This window comes from Stegostoma tigrinum, chromosome 21 (assembly GCF_030684315.1).
Source record: "Stegostoma tigrinum isolate sSteTig4 chromosome 21, sSteTig4.hap1, whole genome shotgun sequence".
Classification (NCBI taxonomy): domain Eukaryota; kingdom Metazoa; phylum Chordata; class Chondrichthyes; order Orectolobiformes; family Stegostomatidae; genus Stegostoma; species Stegostoma tigrinum.
In genome coordinates this window covers 34,524,268-34,551,641 of record NC_081374.1, presented here as the reverse complement: position 1 = coordinate 34,551,641, position 27,374 = coordinate 34,524,268, and the positions used below count along the sequence as shown (strand labels likewise).

The 27,374-nt window shown below is 42.5% G+C and overlaps 1 protein-coding gene and 1 long non-coding RNA gene across 5 annotated transcripts in view; one reads left to right on the top strand and one right to left on the bottom strand.

Annotated features, from left to right (window-relative positions):
- Positions 1 to 2,699: 2,699 nt before the first annotated feature.
- On the bottom strand, positions 2,700 to 26,180 carry LOC125462943 (uncharacterized). The gene is made up of 3 exons (XR_007249732.1): positions 26,078 to 26,180; positions 12,029 to 12,217; positions 2,700 to 2,830 (listed from the first exon to the last, which is right to left on the bottom strand). It is a non-coding gene; the product is annotated as an uncharacterized LOC125462943 (long non-coding RNA).
- Positions 25,469 to 27,374, top strand: part of LOC125462942 (adenosine receptor A1-like) — an 81,035-nt gene continuing 79,129 nt past the window's right edge. For all 4 annotated transcript variants that reach the window (XM_048553464.1, XM_048553463.1, XM_059653440.1 and 1 more), the window contains exon 1: positions 25,469 to 26,024. In XM_048553464.1, the coding sequence (XP_048409421.1) occupies positions 25,663 to 26,024 (362 nt within the window). In that variant the 5' untranslated portion in view covers positions 25,469 to 25,662. The remainder of the gene's footprint in view (positions 26,025 to 27,374) is intronic.

The window sequence follows — 27,374 nt, the reverse complement described above, 5'->3', positions numbered from 1 at the left end:
TGAATGGCCTACTCCTGTTCCTATTTCTTACAATTTTATGATCTTATCATTACAACAAGCTGAATAAATTCTCTTTCTGTTTTTGTCCAGCTGAATTTAACATTACAGGCTTATTCTTGCATTTGTTCAAGTAGTGGACCACAGTGATAATTGGACATGCTTGGCCATAGCAACAAAGTATGAGTTTACATTCACCATATTCACCCACCAATGCTTAATATCCACTGAGCCAGAGGTGGGAGAAAGGGGGCAACATACAGATCTCTCCTGTTTAGGGGAAGCAAACTACAGAAAGCAATGAATTACCAGGAGGCATTTTTACATATTTGCCATTGGCAAATTAATACATCAATTAACTAAAATCAGGGACTTTGTTTCTGACAGTTCTGACACTGGGGGGAGATGATGATGACCTCAAATCTTAAGATGTATAATGGTAATAACAGCAAAACTAACAACAAAAACACTGGAAACTCTGAACTTTTATCTCCTTAACTAATCTTGTCAGACATGTGCCTGACTACTAAAAATGTGCATTGGTGCCACACTGTAATCTTAGTGCTTTGATATTGCAATATGGTTCTTTGGAATCAATGTAATTATAGTTAAAAGTCATAACATTGAAACAGTCTGGTGTAATCATTTTTGCCTCTCACTTACACAATATTTTTGTAAAAAATGAGCCAAAATGCAATGATGTAAGGAAGATGAAGGGATTTTTAAAAGTTGTCTTGTCATTTTGTTTCCCTTTAAAGTAAATCCTCAGAAATCCCTTGTGTGGTTCAATGAGCTTGCCTGAGCAGAGCAGGCGCCATGATATGATTAGCCCCAAGAAATACTAATATTATGATGTTTGGCAAATTGTTGAGTCAATCATAGGAACATATTTCAATCCGCTAAATTGTTAGCCAATTCAATGGATGATCAATCAAAATCATTCACTTACTGAATAAAATGGTTATGAATCCTATTACATAGCAATTAGGTGGAGAGAAGGTAAAATGTCTTTAAGCACCGGTCAATTTCCCCCAGTTACTTGGTGGTTATTGGGATTAGTCAGAGTGCTATTAAGCAGAGTGCTATTAATGTTAAATCTGACCCTTGTCTCTGCTGTATCAGCTAATATCAAGAAGGGCAGCAGATAGGGGTATATATTAACACAAGTGGGTTGCTGTGTTGGTGCTGGGGATGCAGAGGTGGGAGGGGGTTAGAATTTCAGATGGGGAAATTGAGTCCATATTTTGCAGAGATTTAACTTCGCAGAATGAGCCTTCTGACCTGAACACATTTCTTCTGCATATCATGATAGCAACTCAGCGTTCATGCAGTTCCACAAGGAAGACTCTGAAGTAGATCACAGTGTGAGATTCAATCCCTGATAATGTAGTGAGTTTGATGCAGAGAAGAAGCTAAGAGAGAGCGAGAGCGAGAGCGAGCGCATGTGTGTGTGTGTGTGTGTGTGTGTGTGTGTGTGTGCGCTTGTGCAGTCTCTCACAAAGCTGTCCTTGCTTCCTTTGTACTGCCAGGTTTTCAGAGACCTGAGAAATGCAGCTAACCATTGTGAAAGCTGCAAGTCTGCCAGCCCAGGAAAATAATTAACTTGCAACACCACATACTGCATGTGGGTTGGCTCGGTACCCCAAGATTCACCTTAATTAAACCTAAAAATAGAGGCCCGTCTGGATCTTTAAAATTTCAACAGGTCCAACAACTCCAAATGGGACCTGCATGAGGCAGTGTGGGCCATCAGCATGCATAGAATTGTATCCACCTACACTGGTATCTGCATGACCTGAGATATCACCTACAGTACCATTACCACCACTGCACAAACCATTGAATGAAGAGTGCAGGAGTGCAGGCCAAGAGCAGCACCAGGTGGACCTAAAACTGAAGTGACAGCTTGGTGGTTACAAAACAGGAGGCTACTTATATGCTATACAATAGAAGTAGCTAGCAACAGACAGAGCTAAGAAATCTCAAACCAACAAATTAGATCTAAACTCTGCAGTCCTCAGACACACAGTTGCAAACGATGGTCGACAACTAAATTACTAATAGGAAGAGGTCAATTCTCAAATATTCTCATCCACAATGATGGGGGAGCCCAGTACATTAGTACAAAATACAAGGCTGAAACATTTGCATCAGTCCTCAGCCAGAAATGTCGAGTGGATGATCGATCTCAGCCTCCTCCTGAGGTTCCAACATTACAAATGCCAGTCTTTAGCCAATTCATTTCACTCCATGTGACAGCTTGCCACATAAGTGCCAGGAAATAATCATCTCCAACAAGACTGTATATAACCATCTCACCCTGATGTTCAATGACATTACTGTTGCAGAATCCTGCATTATTAACATCCTGGAGGTTACGACTGACCTGAAACTGAACTGAACCAGTCATATAAATATATGGCTGCAAGAACATGTTCCAGGCTATGAATCCTACAATGAGTAACTCAGCTCCTGACTCTTCAGCGCCTGTCCCCAATTACAAGATACATGTCAGCAGTATGATGGTATATACGCTCCACTGGTACGGATGAGTGTAGCTCGAACAGCACTCATTAGGCTTGATGCCATCGAGGACAATGCAGCCCATTCACCATTAACACTCAGTGGCTGCACTGTGCACCATTCACAAGATATGTTGCTACAACTTACCAAAACTCCTTTAACAGCACCTTTCCATCCCATGACTTCTACCAATTAGGAGCATGAGGAACAGAAGATGCATGGAAACACCACCATCTGTAAGTTCCCCTCCAAATAATACACCATCCTGAGTTGGAACCTTATCACCATTCCCTCCTGTTGGGTGAAAATCCTGGAACACAAGAGCAAGTAGCGATGGGTAAGAAATGCTTGTCAAGACACTGATATCTGCATCTCATGAACAAATAAAAAACATCTGACCCACTGTTCTAATCCACCCATTTTGAAAAGGGGGAACATTAACTGACTCCTGATTATTGTCCATTCATCTCTGTGGTGACATCAGCATATTGTAAGGGACCACATCCTTTGGCCTGTAGACTGAAAATGAAAAGGATGGGCACTGCTTTAAAAGCAAGGAAAATTAGAGGGTGTTGTTTTCCAAAGGAAGCTAACTTATCAAACAATGATAACTTTTGGAGTCTGTGAGCCCATACAAATTGGCACCACATTTTATGGATTCAAGAGAGCTCCCCAAAGTAACAAGCCTCTGAGTGGTCAGGTTGCTGTTTAACACAGACTCTGTGAGGGGATTGAAACAGATGAAGAGAAGTAAGGAGATCTCCAGAAGATAGCTGTATTGGTCTTTCTCCAATTTAGTAACAAAACACTGCAAACTCTTTTTTTTGCAAAGGACAAGTCACATTGAGATTGGTGGAGTCGGATCTGGGCAAATTTGTTCACCATATCTTACCAAACTCACCACTTTAATTGATATTGAGCTTCCCTGGTGAGCAACTCACCCTGTTTCTAACCCATGTTATTACACACTGTTCCTGGAGCAACACACCACACACTGGAGACCAAGGATTGAATTACATCCAGTACACTGGCACCATCTTTAAAAGGCTCTTGTGCGCCTGGACAAACATTACCAATGCGGAGCTGCCTCACACAGTTGCTGACATTTGCCCTGAACATGGCAGACTGGGGCAAATATGTACTCCAGATCTGGCCGAACCAGGGATTTGTACAACTGGAGCATTACTTCATGGCTCTTGAACTCACATTAGTTGGTGATTTCACATCATCCAACTAATGGGTTAACCACATTTCCCTGTTGGCAATCTGAATATTTTGTTGCAGAATAGCGGAGAGATGATGGGCTAATTTTAGGATGCTATTCATCTTATTTAAGGTGATATTCATAATCTGCAAGCCAACGGAGAAGAGCTACACGCAGTAACATATTTGTTGAATTTGTTGCTCTGTGCATGGATGCAGTCATCATTCCAAAGCCCTATGATATCCTGCCACTCATGCCTGAGATGGATATGTCCAATCTCTCTGTAGCTTTGCACTGTGCTTGGGGATCCTATCAGCACATTGTACTTTGCCAGTGACTGCTGCAGAAGTATTCTGTTTGTCAATGGCCCCGAGGTATAGCACCTGTACCCAGCTAACAGCTTGAAGGATCCTGTGCCCTCTGACACAGGCTCACCATTGCTGCTCCTGACTCCAACATCTGCTCCTCTTCTTGTGTGAAATATGGGCCAACAAGTGAAAGCCCAACTATCTGCATTACCGGCCCCAGCACTGGGGTGCATCTGAACTGGAGAATGGTTTGCCTGAGTCCTGTGATGGTGCACCCTCAGGGGAGTAAGCCCTTCTGAGGAGTTGTCACTATTGATACATGATCTGGACCACATTCTGAGGGATGGATGAAAGCTACCTGCAAGATGAAAGATGTGAATATGTACAGCGAATGTAAGAAGGTGTGGGCTCCCTAGAATGCATTTTCCATTGGCGCAGCAATGTAACCGAAGGTGTAGCAGCAACATCAAGAGTCATAGACTTCGAGGAGAGAGCAGCATCAATCTGTACCAAAGAGAGATATGCTACCTTACAGTAGAGAATATACTATAGTGGAAACAGATTCTACAGACACCTGCCAGAGTCAGAAAATAGTCACGCTTGAGTAGAGACATGCCATAATTGCTGGAAGAGACATCCAAATAGAATTTAAATGCAGAACCTCATACGATTAGGCTCACAATTATGTTAATTCATTAACTGTTGTTATCAATGTGCATTTCTTACTCAGAACAATAATCTTAATAATTTGATTTAAAAATCATCTACAATTCAGAGGTCATACAAAAAGCAACATTTTTCATTAGGCTTATTTGCAAGAAAAGAGAATTATTTATTCTCTTTGTTACCTTTTTTTCTTTTAGTTAATCAGTAACTAGACCAGTCCATATATAAAACAAGTGTTTTATAAGTATTTTCATGAGTGGTGAAATAAAGTGAAAATAAAATTATGTAGTGAAGCCGTGAAAACAGTAAAAGTGATGCATTTTCTTTGTGGTTAATACAGTTTAAACTATTGGCTGTGACTTCAGAAAATACTAATAAAATACAGCAATTTTCACAATGTAAAGAAATCAGCTATTCATTGGAAAAGAATTGTAAGATAAACCCATTGAATAACTTTGTGATGAACTTGATAAATGGTGATCTTGCTTGGCAATCACTTCCACCTATTTTAATCAATCAATTTTAGCTTAAAACCTCCAACCTGAGCTACAGATGGCTATCTAACAGTCTTTCAGAGGAGAACGCATTTCTGATTTATTCTCTTTCAGAAGAGTTTTTTGAAACCTTCCTTCAAAGACTTGGACATATTTAATTTTTGTACAGTCCAACTGTTCATTTAACATTTCAGTTCCAGCTCTGCAATATGGCAGCATCAATTATGTTACAATTCAGGAAAAACCCTTAGTCAACTCATACAAGATTCTAAGGTAAGTACATTTGAAAGGGTAAATTAGAGGAGGCGTTCTTAAAATGTCACAGTGTACATTCATCATTCAGTATCTCTGAAATCCTCAGGAAAAAAAAGCCAATCTGTAACTGACAAGATTATATTTCTATGAATGTTCTTTATAATCAGGCACATTAGAGGTAATTTCATAAAAAGGCTCCCAACTCTTACACTGCAAGTGAGTATAATTTTATGACATGTTAGTATCCTCCATGGGATACTGCATTCACATACTTTAATGAAGCCCTCACAGAGCAAATGACTTATCCTCACACTGCACTACACCTCTCTCTTGATTCCCAGCCCATTCGTGACAATACTAGGACTTCTTAAATATGCAGCTTAGAGTTTGATTGGAGTGGATACAGAAACTAATTTATTATTAAGGGTCGTACTGTTTAAAACATGGATTGATATCGCACTTGTTTACGACTCCCCTCCCAATTGCCGGAGACTGTGCTGAACGATCCCATGGTGAGGAATAAACCTTTCCAGCCTCTGCCAGGCTATCAATCCAGCCAACATTGAAAAACAGAAATTGCTAGAACCTGAGTAGGTCCAAAAGCATCTGTGGAGAGAAAGCAGAGTTAACGTTTCGGGTCCAGTGACCCCTTACAGCGAAGGGTCACTGGAGATGAAATGTTAATTTGTTTTTCTCTCCACAGATGCTGCTAACCTGCTGAGTTTTTCCAATAATTTCAGTTTTTGTTTCTGACTTCCAGCACCTTACAGTTCTTCATTTGTTTTATTTGGTATCAATCTGCCCAGATAAAAAGCGTGCAACGAAACAAAAGTAAACGATATATGGCCCATTTAATTTGTTTACTGTGGCTTCGGTAAGTCCAGCCTTGACAAGCTATTTGGTTATTTTTGACCTCCCTTGCCTTGTGAGATCACTGGGTCCTAACTGCCCATATTTCTGGGGTAGAATGGGATTGAACAAACATTTTTTTTAAAACTTACAAGCAAACATGCTATAATTAAACAAAACTCTTCTTCTCTGGGCAGTTAAATCTCAATCCTGCTCTAAAACCAACAAAACACAATGATTGGGGATCCTATTGAGCTTCCCAAGCTCTTTCTTGACATAAATATTGAAGGTTTTACAATGTCATCTTCCACTGTTGCACAACATCATGTAGAATTGAATTATTGACTTTTCCAACCAGTTCCTCGCCATGAATATAAGCAATGTTGAACACAGAACATAGAAAATTACAGTACAGTACAGGCCCTTTGGCCCTCGATGTTGCGGCGACCTGTGAAACCAATCTGAAGCCCATCTAACCTACACTATTCCATTATCATCCATATGTTTAGCCAATGACCTTGCAGTGATATAGAATGCTATAGTTTCCTCCTGTGGGTTATTTGCAGCGTACTTCCTCCACTCTCAGTTTGTAGCTAAAATTAAACTCTCACTTCATCTGCTGCCAATGGTTTCCACCTGGTTGTCTCACTGCTGGCAGTCCTTTCTATGTTTGAATCCATCTGCTTCATTTAGCCTCTTTGGAAATACAGAATTTTTATTGCTAAAGGATGAATTTTAGTACAAAATGTTTTGTTCCATAATCTCCGGGAAGTGCTTTGAAAAGAAGGCAATTTGCATTTAATCCGAGCACAAGGACAACTCATTATTTTACATAATTACATAAATATGCAATGGTTAATGTACTTGCATGTACTAAAAAAAATTACCTTAAATCATTTCACAAAGACAGTTTTCCACATGATTTAGCTCATGCTTGGAAAATTACCCTCATTGCCTAGTATAGATTTGTTAAATGCTGATATCAGTATCGTGTAATCCTCTCCAACTGATCATTATTTTATGTTTCTCTCCTTTTGTTCACTTATTCCTTTTCGGGTTTAAATTGAGGAAATTAGTTTTCAATCTGCCTTTCATTCCACTAGTACATTTCACTTTTCACCCCATTGCTTATTAAATGTTAGAAATTAGATCTTCTGGCTTTCAAGAGTCATTAAACAGTCTCAACAATCAACAAATCATAAGATTCAACATTATTTTGTAAAATATGCTTAAATCTTTAATATAGACATTATATGGGCTTTACTACCCGAAAGAACAATGCAGATGAAAGAATGTCAGAGAGCATTTTGATCCACTTGAAGGACTTGCTCATTAGCTTGTGTAATTCGGCTGTGATAGACTAGGCAATATTCTAAAATATACATATTGTAAGTTATAATGGAAACAACTTGAAACTAAAGTATACCACGCCAGGAAGCGGGTGCACTTGTGAGATACATGCGGTGTAAACAAATACTGCAGCCTACAACGATCCTCTAATTTTAATGTGCTACAGAACTGGCCCAAAGGTAGAAGACAGAGGGTGGTGGGGGATGGCTTTTCAGATTGGAGGCCTATGACCAATGGTGTGCTACAAGGTTCGGTTCTGGGTGCACTGCTTTTTGTCATTTTATATAAATGATTCGGATGTGAACAAAGGAGATATGGTTAGTAAGTTTGCAGATGGCACTAAAATTGAGGTGTACTGGACTGCAAAAAAGCTTACGTCAGAGTACAACAGGATCTTGATCAGATGGGCCAATGGGTGGCAGATGGAGTTTAATTTAGATAAATGTGAGGTGCTACATTTTGGAAAGGCAGGAGTTATATACTTAATGGTAAGATTCTAGGGAGTGTCATTGAACAAAGTAACCTTGGAGTGCAGATTCATAGTTCCTTGAAAGTGGTGTCACAGGTAGACAGGATAGTGAAGCAGGTGTTTGGTACACTTGCCTTTATTGGTCAGTGTGTCGAGTATCAGAGTTGGAAGGTCATGTTGTGGCTGTACAGGACTATAGGAAGGACATAGTGAAACTAGAAAGGGTTCAGAAAAAATTTACAAAGGTGTTGCCAGAGTTGGAGGGTTTGAGATTTAAGGAGAAGCTAGGGTTATTTTTCCTGAAGCATCAGAAGCTAAGAGGTGACCTTATAGAGGTTTATAAAATCATGACAGGCATTGATTGGGTGAATAGGCAAGGTCTTTTCCCAGGCTAGGGGAGTCCAAAACTAGAGAGCATAGGTTTAAGGTGAAGGTCAAGATATAAAAGGGACCTAAGGGGCAACTGTTTCATGCAGAGAGTGGTGTGTTATGGAATGAGCTGCCAGAGGTAGAGGAGACTGGTACAATAACAACATTTAAAATGCATCTGGATGGGTATACGAATTGGAAGGGTATAGAGGGAGATGGGCCAAATGCAGGCAAATGGCACTAGATTTATATAGGACATCTGGTTGGCATTGTCGAGATAGACCAAAGGATCTATTTCCGTGCTGCCCACCTCAGTGACTCTAAATATTGGCCATAGTTTGGTCAAGAGAAAACATGCTCAGCAAGTAGAAAATCTGCAAAGGTTCGTAAACTCAGATTAAAAAAGGAGCTTGAGGTAGTGACAGGAAAATAAACTAATTGTTTCCATGATGACATTGAAGAGATGTAGGCAGCACTGTTCTTTTTGGCTCTGCAAATCATATTACAAAAGATGCACTAAATGTCAAATGGGTTATTGGAGGTGAAGGACCCTCTTAATAAAAGCCACCACCAGGAAGAGACTGCCAACTAAATCAATGCAGTCACCCAACTCTGATTTTATCAGTGCAAATGAAGACTAAGCATACTGATGTTAAGAGCAAAGGTGAAATATTAGTCTGTTTTTCAGTTTTCGACACATTTCTTTAGACAAACAATGACAATTGCGTAAACTTTTGTTGGAAATGGTCTCTTACACATTTGAAGCATTATGGCATTTCTCCTTTGCACATTGTGTTACCTTGCACAAAGCTTCATGGGATATGTTTCTGAAAGGTGGAAATAGCAATCAAAAAGCAACAGGCAGATCATAAGGGATCCAGGGTATCGTTTCTTATGGAATTTTAATTGACTTACTGACCATGGTTGCAAAGGATGGCCTAGTTCTCTAAAGATCCATTCATCCAATGCTTTCTTTCTTTGAAATAATGCACCACAGCCACAAACATTTACTCACTGCACCACTAATGCTCAGAGCAGATGCAGTGCACTAAAAAAATTCACCCCAAAGATCCTTAGATAGCACCTTCTAGATGCATAATAGTATCCATCTAAAAAGACAAGCACAGTATTTACATGGGAGCACCAACACCTGCAAGATCCATACAAGCTACTTACTGCCTGACCTGGAAAACGAAAGTCCTGAAATTCCCTCCATAAGGGCTTTGGGGATCAATCTAGAGCACGTAGACTGCAGCAGTTCAGAAGGGAGCTCACCATCATTCTCTCACAGGCAACTGGGGACAGGTAATAAATGCTGGCCAGCGCATGGTGTCCACGTCCCACAAGCAAGTAAATATAAAAAACTTACATCTCACGGAATTGTCAACAGTGAATAATCATGCCAGATGCCACATTGATAGGGTGATAATGTGAGACCAAAACATTTAGAGGCCATTGTATGCGCACTAGTCAGTCCTTCGCAAACATCACTTCCTGATCTCAATTACACTGCATACTTGGAATTGCCATCCTTACCTTACAGTGAACTTCGGCATCAAAGGCAGCTGTGGTTAAGAATTAATATGCAAAATGGAGGCCCAGTTAAACAAAATCTAGTAATGAGTAATAAATCATAAACCAGTATTTAATACAAATATTTATTTTTAATTCTACCTTCTCCACTTTTATGGATGGGGTTGTTGTCATTGGCAGAGATGCACTGCATACAGTTAAAAAGTCACAGGTTTGGTCTTGTGGAGTGTGCCCAGCTCTTGTGGACTTTTACACGCTGTCCCAGAATGGTACCACAAAAAAAAATGGTTTGCCTTCTCAGGTATACGTAGAATAGATATATGAAAGATAACCAGTTCCGAGGAAGGGTCACCAGACCCAAAACATTAACTCTGTTTTCTCCTTCACAGATGCTGCCAGACCTGCTGAGCTTTACCAGCAACTTTGTTTCTGTTCCTGATTTACAGCATCCGCAGTTCTTTTGGTCTTTATGAAAGATAACCTACTTGGCCTCAGGACCTCATTTCTCTGCTTTCAGTGTAAGAGCAGCTATACCTAACTCGACAAGCTTTGGAAATGTCATCAATCAACATAAAGAAAAGATGATACTCTGCTCTCTCTCTTACCTTTTGAACCAGGGAGCAGTGCATTGCATAATTCGAACTAGTTAGCTCGATAGAAGGTGTTTGAATTTGATTAGTTGTCTTCACATATTTAATGCTGAGTCACATTGACACAGAGCCATCTTACAAAAATTACATTTACTCATGGTTCATTTGTGATTGACAAAATTGACTTTAGTATTTTAATATATTGTGAATTTATTCATTTGGAGATGAATTGAACTTCTTACCTTGGTTCTCCACATTTTGCCTGTTGCAATTTAGAATGTTTCTTTTTTTCCAAATGTAAATAAAGTAGTATGCATTCTAAATATGGCTCCTGCTCTGCCTTATTTCATCACATGATAACCTCATTATTCCTTCTCAGGAATTATAATTGGCGCACTTTTGCCTGATCCTAATAGCAGCTGTTCTTTTCCCCAAGCATTTTAATGGAGTCATATTTTGTGCTTTTAGTGCCATTTGTATTATTTTCATTTTGCCATGAAATCTATCAAAGCACACATTTATTAAATTAATTTGGTCTCTGGCAGATTTGTTTGGGTCAAGTACCTTTTACAATCACACTCCAACTGAAATCAATAAATATTTTAACCTTGTATTTTGAAGATGAAGTGCTATTCTGTGAATTTTCTATTCAATGTTAAACTGAATGAAATTATATGCATTTTAACTTGAGAGAGTTATATGTTAATTATATTCAACCCTTTGGTGGTTGTTAATTTATTATCTGTTCTTTTCGTTTGCCTTTCAACAATATATTAACTCATTTTGGGATTTAACTGTACAAGCATACACCTGGAAATTAATGTCAACAAATTGTTTCCCAGTAAATCAGCCATGTACAAGTTTTATCCTAGAGATAATGGGAACTGCAGATCTGGAGAATCCGAGATAACGAAGTGTAGAGCTGGATGAACACGGCAGGCCAAGCAGCATCTTAAGAGCACAAAAGCTGACGTTTTGGCCCTAGACCCTTCATCAGAAAAGTGGGATGAGGAGAGAATTCTGAAATAAATATGGAAAGAGGGGGAGGCGGATCGAAGATGGATAGTGGAGAGGATAGGTGAAGAGGAGACAGACAAGCTAAAGAGGCGGGGATGGAGCCAGCAGAGGTGAGTGTAGGTGGGGAGGTAGGGAGGGGATAGGTCAGTCCGGGGAGGATGGACAGGTCAAGAGGGCGGGATGAGATTAGTAGGAAGGAAATGGGGGTGTGGCTTGAGGTGGGAGGAGGCGATAGGTGAGAGGAAGAACAGGCTAGGGAGGCGGTTCTCATGAGTCACACGTGCTCTCCAGAAGGGACCACTGAAAACCAGATCTATAACTCTGACAATTCTTTCAAGAATGTCATGGTTCGTAACATACTGTTCATATGCCATGCCAACACGAATGTAATCTGTTGTACCCACCTGCACGATAACATGCTGCCTCCATTCCTTGATGCTTATACAAGGCCACCGAATGCAAAGGTGGGCACTAAAGCACGATGTCTTGTTTCTCAGCTACTTGACTGTTGGAGAGTAGATCACACTGCTACAAGAGATCAGCTTCAAACAAAAACAGAAAATGCTGGAGAATCTCAGCAGGTCTGGCAGCATCTGTGGAGAGAACAAGAGTTCACAATTTGAGTCCATTGGACGATTCAGAATCCAGCTAAAGATTATCTTCTCACACACAATACAGTGATCCTTCACATTCACTGCATTATGTTCAAATATGAAAATGGCTATAATTTGATGTATCCTGTTGGCTGACTAACTTTTTGTCAAGGTACAATGCATAACCAACAACAGGTAATGAAAGAGCTGCTGAATGGCAATCCAGCACATTGCATAACTCTCACCAGTGTAGAGCACAGTTTAGGACAGTAAAATTCATCTCCACTTGTCAACTGAGAGCTAATGGATCTGATATTACAAACCTGATGCAGTACTACAGCGATCACTACACCCCAAGTATTCAATATGGCATTATGAACTGATTACGCATGATAATGTAGCATTGTTTAATTTTCAATGTTTCAATGGTTCTTCCAACTAAATACATGATACTTGTAGAGCACCTTGCAGGAAAGGAAGGGTCTGGCTGCCAGGTCATTGCTGTGGTTTTGTTTTACATTTCCATCCACTGGGAATCTGGGATCTCTTACAGAAATTAGTGTCTGGATATTAGGAATCCTGAGATACTGAATGTGTAAAGTCAAGTTAACAGAGTAAAGTCAACAGAGAAGACTGCAGAAATTCAAAGAAGAAATTTGCTCCATACCAATGTTCCCTCTAAGCAGCAGCCAGAATGTCTCCATGAAAGACAGGCCTTGGAATGTTTCCTTTAAATTATAGAGGGATTGCATGCACAGCCAGGTTCAAAAAAATAGAGTTGAGTATTTAAACAAATCACTCATGCAGACGGGGGGGAAAAAGAATTAAATGCAATATTGTTCTACACCAGTCTACCCAAATCATTTGTTCCCAATATTTCGAAGATATTACAGATAGTTCTGCGATAACACGTGTCTCTAATGCAAACTGGCTTGTCGTGATTGATGAACAGTGAACGCTGTTTGGATAATGCCAACTTTTTGCTGTAGAGGTATTGCGATTTTCTCTTCAGATTTCCCTACAACATGATTTTCTATAGCGGTTTTCTATTGCGTGAATTTCTACAGTGTGAGGTCATACAAAAATATAACTCTCACATTACCTGAACTACCTGTATCAGAACGTTCTCAATTTAAGTCATTCTAAGCTTCTTGAAAGTCTATTTATGCACAGGTTCCAAATATGTCACTTATTGTAGGTGACATTAAAGTTCAGTTCATCAGGGATATAATAGCTGTTGTGCATGGGATTGAAAAGGTTTATATCTGCAAGGGTGTGACACACTCCACCCACTGTAATGATGTCCCACAGTCATAAGTCACAGGCACTGTCCAGGGAAGTATTTAGAAATTCTTGTGTAACCTGTGCATAGTGCAAAAAAATCTTTTTCTTACCATTCTCTGGCTCTTGAGGTAGATAACCTCCATCCACCACAGGTCATTACAGACAGGCAGCAGAGTGCACATCAATAGGTCCATGCCTCTTTTGTCTATTCAATCTGTCTTCCATCACACTGTTGCCACAAATATGCAACATTAGTACCAGCTTGGCTGTCACATCCTTGTCTGCTTCCTCTCATGCACTTTATTTAATCTACAAATACTAGGGTCAATTGTAGTATTCCAGTTGCCGGCCTAACAAAGGAATCATTACTAACTTAGGTTCAGGTCAGGGATATTCATGACTTAGTCAAGTCAGTAGCAAACCAAATACCACTTTTTAATTGATTACAACAAAAAAAATTCATAAGTTACCGACAAGCACATTATAAAGCAGTTAAAGTCAAATTAAGTCAACCAATTAGTTATATCACAGAAAATATAATAAAAATATCATATTTGTTAGTTTGAATATTGTAGTGTAAAGTGCTTCTATCTAAATGCAGAATTGGAACATTTACTAGATATGACCGGAAGCTATACATATGTCATATCAAGCAAACCAAATACCCATTGTTCAGCAGCTGAGCCCTCATGAGCAATGTTACCTCTCGACAGTTGTAGTGTGCTTCTATAGTCAAACCCAGACTACGTGCACATTCATTAAACATGGAAGGAAGCAGTCATGCTTCATGTCTCTGTACCTAACTGTAATCTCTTTGATCAACATTTATTGCCTGTTAGTTTTGATTAGAAGGACTGAACAGACCTTCAAAGCTTCTGAGTTCTCTGATGATTTAGCACTCAGTTATTTCTGTTACATTACACTCAGAGTAAACAACGCACCAGCTGAATCTGAGATTTGAACAATGCTCTTTGAGAAGTATTCTTAAATTGACTTAAAATGATCTAAAGGCAATAAAACTATGTTATTTATACAACAAAGTGTGAAGCTGGATGAACACAGCAGGCCAAGCAGCATCTCAGGAGCACAAAAGCTGACGTTTCGGGCCTAGACCCTTCATCAGAGAGCTCTAGGCCCGAAACGTCAGTTTTTGTGCTCCTGAGATGCTGCTTGGCCTGCTGTGTTCATCCAGCTTCACACTTTGTTATCTTGGATTCTCCAGCATCTGCAGCTCACATTATCACTGATGCTATGTTATTTATATATTGTTTTCACATTTATATCACACAACACATGGCATAGAAAAATTGAATCTCACATTTCGTGACATAAGCTTGTATTGTTAAAAAACATCTATATGATTTATGTGAGGTATGAGCTTCCTAAAGGTACTCGCATCTCAGTCAGCGTACAACCTAGGTTGATATGACAATGCTGCACTACGTCCCAACTTCCAAATCACGTGTCAAACTGAGGCCCTATCTGTTTTCTGAAATCAGATAGAATCAATCTTCTAGCACTTTACATCAAAGAAAAGGGAATTTCTCCCACAGTCCTGACCAAAATTTGTCACTTAACCGAACCATTGAAAGCAAATTATTTGTCCATTATTTTGCAGTTCTGGAAAGTTGCTCTGCACTATTTGGCTGGAGAGCTCCTTACATTAAAAAAATGACGAGAGCAAAAATCAAATCCCCAGATCTCCTAAATACTTAACAAATTTTAATTACAATTTTTTTATATGACAAAAGTTGATTTAAAATGTGAACTCAGTGACTGCTGCTCACATCTGGTGAGGAACTAAAAATGCTTCAAACAGATCAAAATGCACTATAAACAGTACTTTAATCTCCTGTGATCATCTCTGGCTGTGAACATTATGGCTAGAAAGACAGCAGCATGGACAAGATGTACATTTGTATTTCACCCTTTCAAGAATACACAGGCAAAGAGATTAAAAGTGAGCTTTAACTGTGGTCTGAATATTAGTGGATTGATGTCTTGATATGGACTAGCGTGTTGTGAGGGTCACAGCTTCATGAGGTGCCATCTAAACATCCCTGTGTTGCAAAGGAATGTGCTGTCAGTCAGCCACTGGCAAGAGCAATTGGGACAGAAAGAGTTTCAAACAAGCTACAAATGTTCAACAATCAAAGTCAACACGACTGGTAACATCCACTGCACTACATTCAACTGATGACAGCAGCTGCCACATTTCCTAATGGATCTCCAGAAATGACTCTTGGATTTAGGTGAGATAAATTATCCATTTTTCAAACTCCTGATTGATATTTAGTGAAAGTTTTTGGAACGTACATGTGCAAATATCAAATGAAAATTGGCTCATAGAATCACAAAATCCCTACAGTGTGGAAACAGGCCCTTCGGCCCAACAAGTCCACACCGAACCTCAGAACATCCCACTCAGACCCATCCCCCTATGGCCTACCCAATCTACCCATCCCCAAACACTACAGGCAATTTAGCACGGCCAATCCACCTAGTCCGCACATCTTTGAACTTTGGGAGGAAAGGGGAAGGAACGCACGCAGACACAGGGAGAATGTGTGAACTTCACACAGACAGTCACCCAAGGTTGGAATTGAATCTGGGTCCCTGCTGCTGTGAGGCAGCTTTGCTAACCATTGAGCTACCATGCCACTCAGGTTGTGATACGTTCCTGTGATGCTCCCTTTAATCAGATAGCCCATTGATATATAATATCTGGGCTCTGTAATGAGTAAGAGGGGGAAATAATTGCAGAGAGGCCAATATCCCATGGCCAAGTCACTTTTATTTGCATGTGCACAGTACATGGCTCTGACCAGCCAGCTCGCTCCAAATGAGGAGATTTTCTGCATCGCCCGTTCACATCTGGCAGCAAGGGCTCCCTGAATGGCCCAGTTTAACAGCATCAATCAAGGGTGACCTTCCTTGACCCTCCTTCCAATCGCTACAGAGAGGTTCTTCCTTGAGGTGATATAGAGCTTAACTGCTGCATAAACTATCATTCATAAGTTTGAAACCTCTAGATTTGACTACTTCAGTGCACTCATGGATAAGTCCCCAGTTCTGCCAATCACATACATGATGTTTTATAAAATTTTACAGCCAATACCTGAAGTCACTCCAAGTTCGGTTGAATCATTGTCCCCTGTTTGCTGCCCTACATTAACTGGTAATTAAGTTATGCCTCAATTTTAAAATTCCCACTGTTGTTTTTGAATGTTCCTATGGCCTTGCTGTTCCCTGTGTCTGCAACCTCCTCCAATCCCACAAACCTCTGTGGCATTCTTCCAGTTCATATGGCCTCAGCATCTCTGATTTTTATTGGTTGGGACCAAACTAATTGTTACTGCTGTTTATCATTCCACAAAAAAAATCCAAACAGAGCTGCTAGGGGATGAGGGAATGGCAACAGGATGGGGGGGGGGGGGTGGACGGATAGGGCAAGGTGATTATAGTGATAAGGTTAAAAAAAAAACGAGGTAAGCCTCTTCAAAGTATTTTATGGGGTTTGCAAATGTGTGAGCAATCACACAGTTAACAACTTATTAATACCCTCGATTTTCTGCTTGCTGATCTTGTTGCATAGTTTGGCCTTTTTAAGACTATCTGCTGTGCATGTATGTCTCTTAACTGTTGTTTGCATAAGGCTTATTGATCCCTGCACTGCATTGCCATGTAGCTTTGAAATCCACAAGAAACAATGAGTACCACTGCATTTCTAATAAGGTTTGCCACAACAAAGGGTTGAACTTTAAATTATTCAGGAGTTTTCTCTTTAAGCACAACCTGAAAGCCATACCTTAAATGAGGCAAAAGCAGGCTTCATTAAGCCAATCTCCAACCATATACACTTATTCCTCTCAGTCTCATTAGACCAAACACAAACCTAACTCTGAAAAACCTAATCGAAAATGGGTATCATCCTTGGATTTTATGTTCCAACTCATTAATCTAGTATTGACATAGAAATCAAGCTGAGTGGATTGAATAGCTTGTGGAGGGAAGGCTTGTCAATTTTTAAAAGTGACTTATGATGGATTTTTATGGCAAAGTATACAAAATGAATGCAGTCCAAATTTTAGTGAGAATCTTTTCTTCTCAAATGCTCGAAAAGTGCAGGTAAACAAGTAATAAGAGGACAATATTTCCTGCTGTCGGAATGCCTGGTTGCAATGAAGAGTCAAGTGCAAGTGAAGGGATTTTAACAATGAGATTTGGAGGCCTCGTCATTTCTGGGGAGGTCTTCTTCGCCAATGGGGGCGCCAGTGCCAAGGGCAGCATTTGTTGCCCACCCCTAATCTCTCTACAGAAAGTAGGCAAGAGGAATTCTAGTGGAGGGTTTGATAGGTGGATCTATAAAGATCACCGAGTTTCTTTTATATTGCTCTTACATGTGTGAGTTGTGGCAGCAATTTTGAAATTCTTTAACTCTGGGAGCAAATAATAATGGAGCTTGAGGACTGAACAGCAGTGAATCCCTTCAATGTTTTAGCCAGCGTATGTGATGCCACTTTAGGATAAAATTGCACCGGCACCATGTGTTTATACTGCAGCATAAACTCTAATTAATTCCATTACCTCTACTTAGGCTGAGGGTAGCTTTTTACGATATGACCACTGCTCCTATCAAGTATCATGTGAAAGAAATGCAGATTATCTTTGAATCCAGGTGGAAACACTGAGGGTGTAAAAAACTTCATGCTTGAATTGTGGTTGTGTTATTGTGTCAGGTGAAGCTGTGCATTGCTGTCACTAATTCTTAACCTTACAAGCAGCAGTACTTTTATTGATCTAACTCTTTTAAGCGACTCGAAGAATCTTCCTAAGGATTTTCATAGAACGTAAGCAGAACTAAAACATGTTGACATTCAGCCAAAGAAGATTTCAGAACAGGTTACACAGCTGGATTTTATGAAGCGTCATAAATAGGAGAGAGAAGCAGAGGGTTCAGAACAACTATATGACCAAACTCATCTGAATGATAAGTTATGCTTTAAATTTGCCCACCAGAGGATGTCTCGTATGTATGAGCAAATAAACAGCACCACGTCAACCACCAGACTTACAGAACACCACTCACTATGTTATGACAGTGGAAATCCAACATCTTGAGACTCTTGTCATTAACAGGTCTGATTACAGAGCAGATCAAATTTCAAGACAATCCAACACATTAACCAAAGTGTTTTATTAACAATAGACTACACACAGCATCCAGTCATTTGGATTTTGCACATGAGACAACCGTGTCACAATATTTGATTTTAAGGCATTCCTTCACACAAAGACTAGTACCTGCAGGGGGTTCATTCATTCACAATTTCAAAGCTGAGATCAAGTTTTCTTTCAGTTAAGGGTATCAAAGAATATGAAGATCGGCTCAGATCAACTATGATTTAACTCAATGACAAAAATAGACTTGAAGGACTGAATGGCTTACTCCTACAAATTCCTATCCCTACAAATTCCAGAATCAGGTCTCAGTATTAACATCAAGTATTACATACAATGTGCACCCTAATAAAATTGGGAATTGAACAAAAATGACAGTAAAGTTGTAGCTACAAGTGGTCTTTCTTTTGACTAAAAAAGCATTTACGAGTGATCTTTTGCTTATAAATAAATAAAGCCTAAGAGTTCTAACCGGGATAATGTGAACTGCAGCTGCTGGAGAATCCAAGATAACAAAGTGTGAAGCTGGATGAACACAGCCGGCCAAGCAGCATCTTAGGTGCACAAAAGCTGACGTTTTGGGCCTAGACCGTTCATCAGAGAGCTCTCTGATGAAGGGTCTAGGCCCGAAATGTCAGTTTTTGTACTCCTAAGATGCTGCTTGGCCTGCTGTGTTCATCCAGCTTCACACTTTGTTATCTAGAGTTCTAACAGAAACATATTTTGCCAAATCTATTTAAAACACTGGTAAGGTCCCAACGAGAGTATTGTAGTCAATCACATGCAACAAACTACAGATAGAATGTCAAATCCTTAGAGAAGGTACAGAGGTTTACAGGAATGGTACCAGGGATGAGGGACTTCATCTATATCATAGAAGATATGATTAACAGTTAAATTGATAGACATGTTCAATATCATGTATAGTTTCAATTAAGTGCACAAGCAGAAATGATTTCCAGTGGCAGAAAAAAAAGTAACCACAGGGACACAGGTCAAAAAAAAATTAGCAGAAGAACCAAAGCCAGCATGTAGAAAAATAAATTGCACAGCAAGTTTTTATAAATTAGCATGTACTGTCAAAAAGATTGGGAAACAGATTCAATAATAATTTGCAGTGGCAAAATGTGCAGGGGTTCTTGGACTGTTACAAAGCAGGATAGAGATTAGCTGCAAAACCTTTCCAAAGAACTGGCACAAGTCTCTGTGCTCAACATGGTCTCTTCATTCTGCCTAATTCTATATTGACAGCATACAAAATGTGATACTGTTCTATTTTCAGGGAAATGATTCACAGAGGGGAAAGCAGAAATGTATGGCTTGCCTTCACCACTGGTTTTAGAAAACAGTCCTATGTTGCAAATTCCAGCTTTTTTTAAAATAAGTCTATTATTTAGCCGTTCGAGTAGCTCCAGAGTACATACAGAACCTCAGAAATACCTGAAACGTCAGCTTTCCTGCCTCTCTGATGCTGCCTGACTTGCTGTGTTCCTCTAGCTCCACACTGTGTTATCTATATACAGAACCACCATGCGTGTGCGTGCAGGCCCTGCCTTTGGGAGCATACGGCAGCCGTGGAGATATTTTTAAAAACGCTGTGAGTCTCACACTATCATGCAGATTTAAGGGGAGGCAATGGTCGAGTGGTATTATCACTGGACCGTTAATCCAGAGACCCGGATAACATCCCAGGGACTCGGGTTTGAATCCCACCAGGGCAGATGGTGGAATTTAAATTCAATAAAATATCTGGAATTAAGAGTCTAATGATGACTGTGAATCCATTGCCAATTGTCGGGAAAAACCTATCTGGTTCACTAATGTCCTTTAGGGAAGGAAACTACCATCCTTACCTGGTCTGGCCTACATGTGACTCCAGACCCATAGCAATGTGTTTGCCTCTGAACTGCCCTCTGGGCAACTAGTGATGGACAATAAATGCTACATAGCCAGCAATATCCTCATCCAGTTAATGAATAAAGGAGTTGGACACAATAATTGTAGAAATCTAGTGCTATCACAGAGGGCTCCAAGCGTAAAAACAGGCCCTTTGGCCCAACTTGCCCATGTCACTCACTTTTCACAATTTAAACTTGGTCCCATTTGCCTGCATTTGGTTCATATGCCCACAGACTTATCCCATCTATGTTCCTGTCTAAATGTTTCATAAATGACAAAACTGTACTCACTGCCATCATTTTACACTATCTCTTTTTGAAGGCAGCCATGAGGAGAAGAATGTAAAGAAGAGAATAGAGATTCAAAATACGAAAATGAGTTATCTCTACACTTCATTTGCACCAAGTTAGTTGTGATAATTTATTATGCGAGAGTGGCTTGTACGTCCCAGAGTGCCTATAAAGTAGATTCATTCTGTCATGTGCGCCATATTTATTTCTGCTTTTAAACTTAGAGGCGGTCGGATCATTTTGGCCTTACTAACTTGTTTTTTTTGTACGATGATTTGTGTTGAGATGAGGAAACATATATCTATAAATGCCCGGCTGTTCCCATGTACTGTTTCAGTGGCTGAAGGAAAATGGTGCAATTATATTTCTGATTACATAGCTCAATAACAAATCAAACCGGCATGTCTGATCGCATCTTAGGCTGTGTTCATCCAGCTCCACACTTTGTTATCCCAGATTCTCCAGCATCTGCAGTTCCAATTGTCTCTGGCATCCCTGATCCCTCTCTCTCTCGCTCTCTCTCCACAGACGCTGCCAGGGTTTTTTCAGCATTTTTTGTCGGTGTTCTCTTTCCGCTTAGTGTATCCGCTGAAGTTACAAAGGAGCTGAATGGTGCAGTTGTGTCAGTGATAACGGGAACAGCAGATGCTGGAGAATCCAAGATAATAAAATGTGAGGCTGGATGAACACAGCAGGCCCAGCAGCATCTCAGGAGCACAAAAGCTGACGTTTCGGGCCTAGACCCTTCGTCAGAGACGGGGATGGGGAGAGGGAACTGGAATAAATAGGGAGAGAGGGGGAGGCGGACCGAAGATGGGGAGTAAAGAAAATAGGTGGAGAGAGTATAGGTGGGGAGGTAGGGAGGGGATAGGTCAGTCCAGGGAAGACAGACAGGTCAAGGAGGTCGGATGAGGTTAGTAGGTAGGAGATGGAGGTGCGGCTTGAGGTGGGAGGAAGGGATGGGTGAGAGGAAGAACCGGTTAGGGAGGCAGAGACAGGCTGGGCTGGTTTTGGGATGCAGTGGGTGGAGGGGAAGAGCTGGGCTGGTTGTGCAGTTGAGAGATAATGGGAACTGCAGATGCTGGAGATTCCAAGATAATAAAATGTGAGGCTGGGTGAACACAGCAGGCCAAGCAGCATCTCAGGAGCACAAAAGCTGACATTTCGGGCCTAGACCCTTCATCAGAGAGGGGGATGGGGGGAGGGAACTGGAATAAATAGGGAGAGAGGGGGAGGCGGACCGAAGATGGAGAGTAAAGAAGATAGGTGGAGAGTGTGTAGGTGGGGAGGTAGGGAGGGGATAGGTCAGTCCAGGGAAGACGGACAGGTCAAGGAGGTGGGATGAGGTTAGTAGGTAGCGGGGGGTGCGGCTTGGGGTGGGAGGAAGGGATGGGTGAGAGGAAGAACCGGTTAGGGAGGCAGAGACAGGTTGGACTGGTTTTGGGATGCAGTGGGTGGGGGGGAAGAGCTGGGCTGGTTGTGTGGTGCAGTGGGGGGAGGGGATGAACTGGGCTGGTTTAGGGATGCAGTAGGGGAAGGGGAGATTTTGAAACTGGTGAAGTCCACATTGATACCATATGGCTGCAGGGTTCCCAGGCGGAATATGAGTTGCTGTTCCTGCAACCTTCGGGTGGCATCATTGTGGCAGTGCAGGAGGCCCATGATGGACATGTCATCAAGAGAATGGGAGGGGGAGTGGAAATGGTTTGCGACTGGGAGGTGCAGTTGTTTGTTACGAACTGAGCGGAGGTGTTCTGCAAAGCGGTCCCCAAGCCTCCGCTTGGTTTCCCCAATGTAGAGGAAGCCACACCGGGTACAGTGGATGAAGTATACCACATTGGCAGATGTGCAGGTGAACCTCTGCTTGATGTGGAATGTCATCTTGGGGCCTGGGATGGGGGTGAGGGAGGAGGTGTGGGGACAAGTGTAGCATTTCCTGCGGTTGCAGGGGAAGGTGCCGGGTGTGGTGGGGTTGGAGGGCAGCGTGGAGCGAACAAGGGAGTCACGGAGAGAGTGGTCTCTCCGGAAAGCAGACAGGGGAGGGGATGGAAAAATGTCTTGGGTGGTGGGGTCGGATTGTAAATGGCGGAAGTGTCGGAGGATAATGCGTTGTATCCGGAGGTTGGTAGGGTGGTGTGTGAGAACGAGGGGGATCCTCTTGGGGCGGTTGTGGCGGGGGCGGGGTGTGAGGGATGTGTCGCGGGAAATGCGGGAGGCGCGGTCAAGGGCGTTCTCGATCACCGTGGGGGGAAAGTTGCGGTCCTTAAAGAACTTGGACATCTGGGATGTGCGGGAGTGGAATGTCTTATCGTGGGAGCAGATGCGGCGGAGGCAGAGGAATTGGGAATAGGGGATGGAATTTTTGCAGGAGGGTGGGTGGGAGGAGGTGTATTCTAGGTAGCTGTGGGAGTCGGTGGGCTTGAAATGGACACAAGTCGCAAACCATTTCCACTCCCCCTCCCATTCTCTTGATGACATGTCCATCATGGGCCTCCTGCACTGCCACAATGATGCCACCCGAAGGTTGCAGGAACAGCAACTCATATTCCGCCTGGGAACCCTGCAGCCATATGGTATCAATGTGGACTTCACCAGTTTCAAAATCTCCCCTTCCCCTACTGCATCCCTAAACCAGCCCAGTTCATCCCCTCCCCCCACTGCACCACACAACCAGCCCAGCTCTTCCCCCCCACCCACTGCATCCCAAAACCAGTCCAACCTGTCTCTGCCTCCCTAACAGGTTCTTCCTCTCACCCATCCCTTCCTCCCACCCCAAGCCGCACCCCCCGCTACCTACTAACCTCATCCCACCTCCTTGACCTGTCCGTCTTCCCTGGACTGACCTATCCCCTCCCTACCTCCCCACCTACACCCTCCCCACCTATCTTCTTTTCTCTCCATCTTCGGTCCGCCTCCCCCTCTCTCCCTATTTATTCCAGTTCCCTCCCCCCATCCCCCTCTCTGATGAAGGGTCTAGGCCCGAAACGTCAGCTTTTATGCTCCTGAGATGCTGCTTGGCCTGCTGTGTTCATCCAGCCTCACATTTTATTATCTTGGTTGTGCAGTTGGTCGGCTTTCAGTCCCTGAATAGCTCCCTCTGCTGCATTGCCGTGCCATTGATAAGAAATTCCTCTTTCTCAGGTCACCAAGCATGAATGAACAATTAGAATGAGGTGGCTCATTCTTGGGGGACTTTCTTTCTCTCTTTGCTGTCTCGCTGCGTGTTCCTTGACATCTGGTTTACATTAAAAGATTTGTAACTAATGGATTGAGGGATTATCAATCTCGGCCGTTCAAACCCTATTGCATGTCGCGGCTCCATCATTGACTTAGATCGAAATACTGACAATTAACGCAGCAACGCGGTTCATGTTCCTTTTTTAATATAACCATGGTACAGTCCCAGTTCTTGAGTCGAAATGAAACAAGGACTGGTGTCTCTATTAGAGATAATAGGAACTGCAGATGCTGGAGAATCCTAGTGTTTCTATTGTATCCTTTCCAACTATAAATCATTTATTTATAGAGTGATTAACTTTTGTAAAGAGAATGTTGCATTCTCTATCCATTTCCATCAATAAATAAATGGCAGTGGAAACAGGTTTTTAGATTTGGCTACAAATACAATAAATTTCAGCTGTCCGTATAACTTTACCACAGCCGAACACATGTACATTGTTAAATTTACATTCCTACTTAATCCAACGTGGGACGTGCGTTTCTGATCATGAGCCCCGATCCAGACTGGTTTTAGGCTAAGTGTGAGCTGGATGAGCACAGCAGGTCAGGCAGCATCAGAGGAGCAGGGAAGCTGACATTTCGGGTCCGGACCCTTCTTCAGAAAAATTCTAGGCTGTAGATTGTTGCTGCTTCTGAAGAATGCGGTGATTTGGAAGCGGACAGATCCTTTCCTCCCAGGCACTGTACCTTATCTGGCTGCTGGGAGCGAAGTGTACGCTTTAAATCACCGCAGAGACACTGGGAAACCAAAGACGCGAAGCCTCTCCCCCCCCCCACCCCCCCACTGCCCAAACAAACACACGCACATAGGGAGCATTAGAAGTGAAGCACTCGCAAACAGAACCACACACACACACACTCCAGGCAGATAGAAATACACTCAGCAACTTTACCAAACCTGTTCAGACACCGCCTCCCACTCCAATTACACACACCCCCTCCCCCCACCACAGGCCCCTGTAAAATGAACTCACAAACCACATGGAGAGCAAACACACAGAGGCTTACAAAGGCAGGAACTCACACCCTCAGACAGAGCAGCACATCAGCAGAGAAACACACACAAGCTGTGAAAAGGGAGAGCCAGGATTGAGCTGGGCTCGGAAGGACACGCAGTTCTAAAGGAAAGGTCATCGACCTGGTGGGTTAGCGCTTTATCCTTCCAGACAGATGCTGGCCACCCTTGCTGAATACCTGCAGCACCGTGCGTTTGGACGGGAGCTGCTGCTTGCAGACACTGGGTTGAGCTCCGAATAGATCACTGGAATTGGAAAGGTGCGCTGAAAGAGGGGAGACATTTCTTTTGCTAACGTCCAGGAGGGTGGGGGGGGGGGGGGGGGGCGGGGTGGTCGGCAGTTTTGGGGGAGACTGGGTGACGGAGACACACAGCTGGCCGGCAGTGAAGCAGGAGCAGCGTCTAGCTGCCTTCCCGGAGAGAAGCGGCAGTGAAGAGGTAGGGAAAGAATCCAGCGGCTGGCCCAATGCAGAGAGCTTCCCAGGGAAGGGGCTGAGGGAGTGCAGGCGGGACAGCTCTAGCTGGGCGGATTCAGGATGCCTGCTCCCGGGGAGAGTGAAGCAGTCACTATCACCCCTTCCCTAGTTATCTACATCGGTGTGGAGGTGCTGATCGCTGTAGCCTCGGTGCTGGGCAATGTGCTGGTCTGCTGGGCGGTCAGGATCAACCGTGCCCTTCGAGACACCACCTTCAGCTTCATCGTCTCGCTGGCGCTGGCTGATATCGCCGTGGGTTCCCTGGTCATCCCCCTGGCCATCACCATTAGTATCGGGCTCCACACTCACTTCTACAGCTGCCTGCTCTTCTCCTGTACCGTGCTGGTTCTCACCCAGAGCTCCATCCTTGCGCTTCTCGCCATCGCCATCGACCGCTACCTCCGGGTCAGGATCCCAACCAGGTAAATGTTCCCACCCCGCCAACCTTGCAGCATGGCTTCCCCCTTATACACACCTTGTGCGAGCTAGGGGAGCGCTTTCCTTGTGTGCAGCTTCAGGTTGGAAACATCAGTAAAGGGATATGTCCTTCAGCCAGTGTTAAAGCAAGGACATTAGTCAGGCTGAGTGGAAGCTGTATTTGGGCGCTTGGAGAAATGAGTGCGGCTTTTTGAGCAACTTCTTTCAGACCAACGCAGTGCAGGTACTGAAAACAGCATCGTCCGTCTTGCTATTCCCTTACTGTGGCTTGTTTTCATCTCTCTCTCTCTCGCAGTGTGTGTGTGTGTGTGTGATTGTGTCTGTGTGTTGGCATTTCTTCCCCAGGCTGACAACAGTCACTTTCACAGCAAGCTAGTTAAAATGAAACCTTTAAAACGACTTGTCTGCTGAAAGTGGTTGCGTTGGGCATTTTAATACGATGCGTAACACCCCAGGGGACGCCAACATCAGACCGAAGCGATCAGTTAACAGAGGGCCAGTGTTTAGTTCATGCACGTTACAGGGTCAGAGAATGTCTTAGTCCCACTCAGTTCCTTGTCAGGGTCAGGTTAATGTTTCTAATCCCGCCTGCTGCACTTGGAGGTATTTTCCCGTCTCTTAGTTTCTCCAATATTTGGGGGCAAAGAGACAATACCTTCTGCACTTTCATTCACTGAGAGATCCCTCTATGGGCAACAGAGCTCCTGACTGGCTCATGATGTTAAGAACTAAAAGAAAGAACCTCAGCTCGAGCTCACGTTTAAAGATCAAATTTACCAGCTGGGCTAAATTGTAAGGGCTCCGAGACCAGCTTGGTGACTGGTCATTGCTCAAAGATGTGGTGAGAAATGTATACTTCCAGCGACACTTGCTCCACAATGTTTACTTCCCGTCATCCGGCACAGCAACATCTACAGCCGCTGGACAATGACTGCCCCGTCAGATTGGGAATAACGTTGAGCTCGGGCAATGTGTGGCGACATGGGACACATTTCACTGTACTCCTGTATTTTGTACCTTGACAATAAACCTCATTCTGACTCTAAAAAATTCTAAATAAATGCAGGTGCTAATGTAAATTGGAGATCTTTCAAAGCTATTGCATTTCTAGTAAATCTTGTTTAGGTATTGGGTTTCTAGTTGCCTTCAGGAAATATCACACGGGACCTGATGGGAACTGACCTTATGATCACCCCAGTCTGTTCAATATAGTAATGTCAAGCAAACACGTCTCAGCAACTTGATTCTCGACCAAGCCCTTCGTTACAGTCTTAGCTTCTTCTAAAAGTGGACAAACTGTCCAAGCAGAAATGTAAATATCCGTGAAAACACCA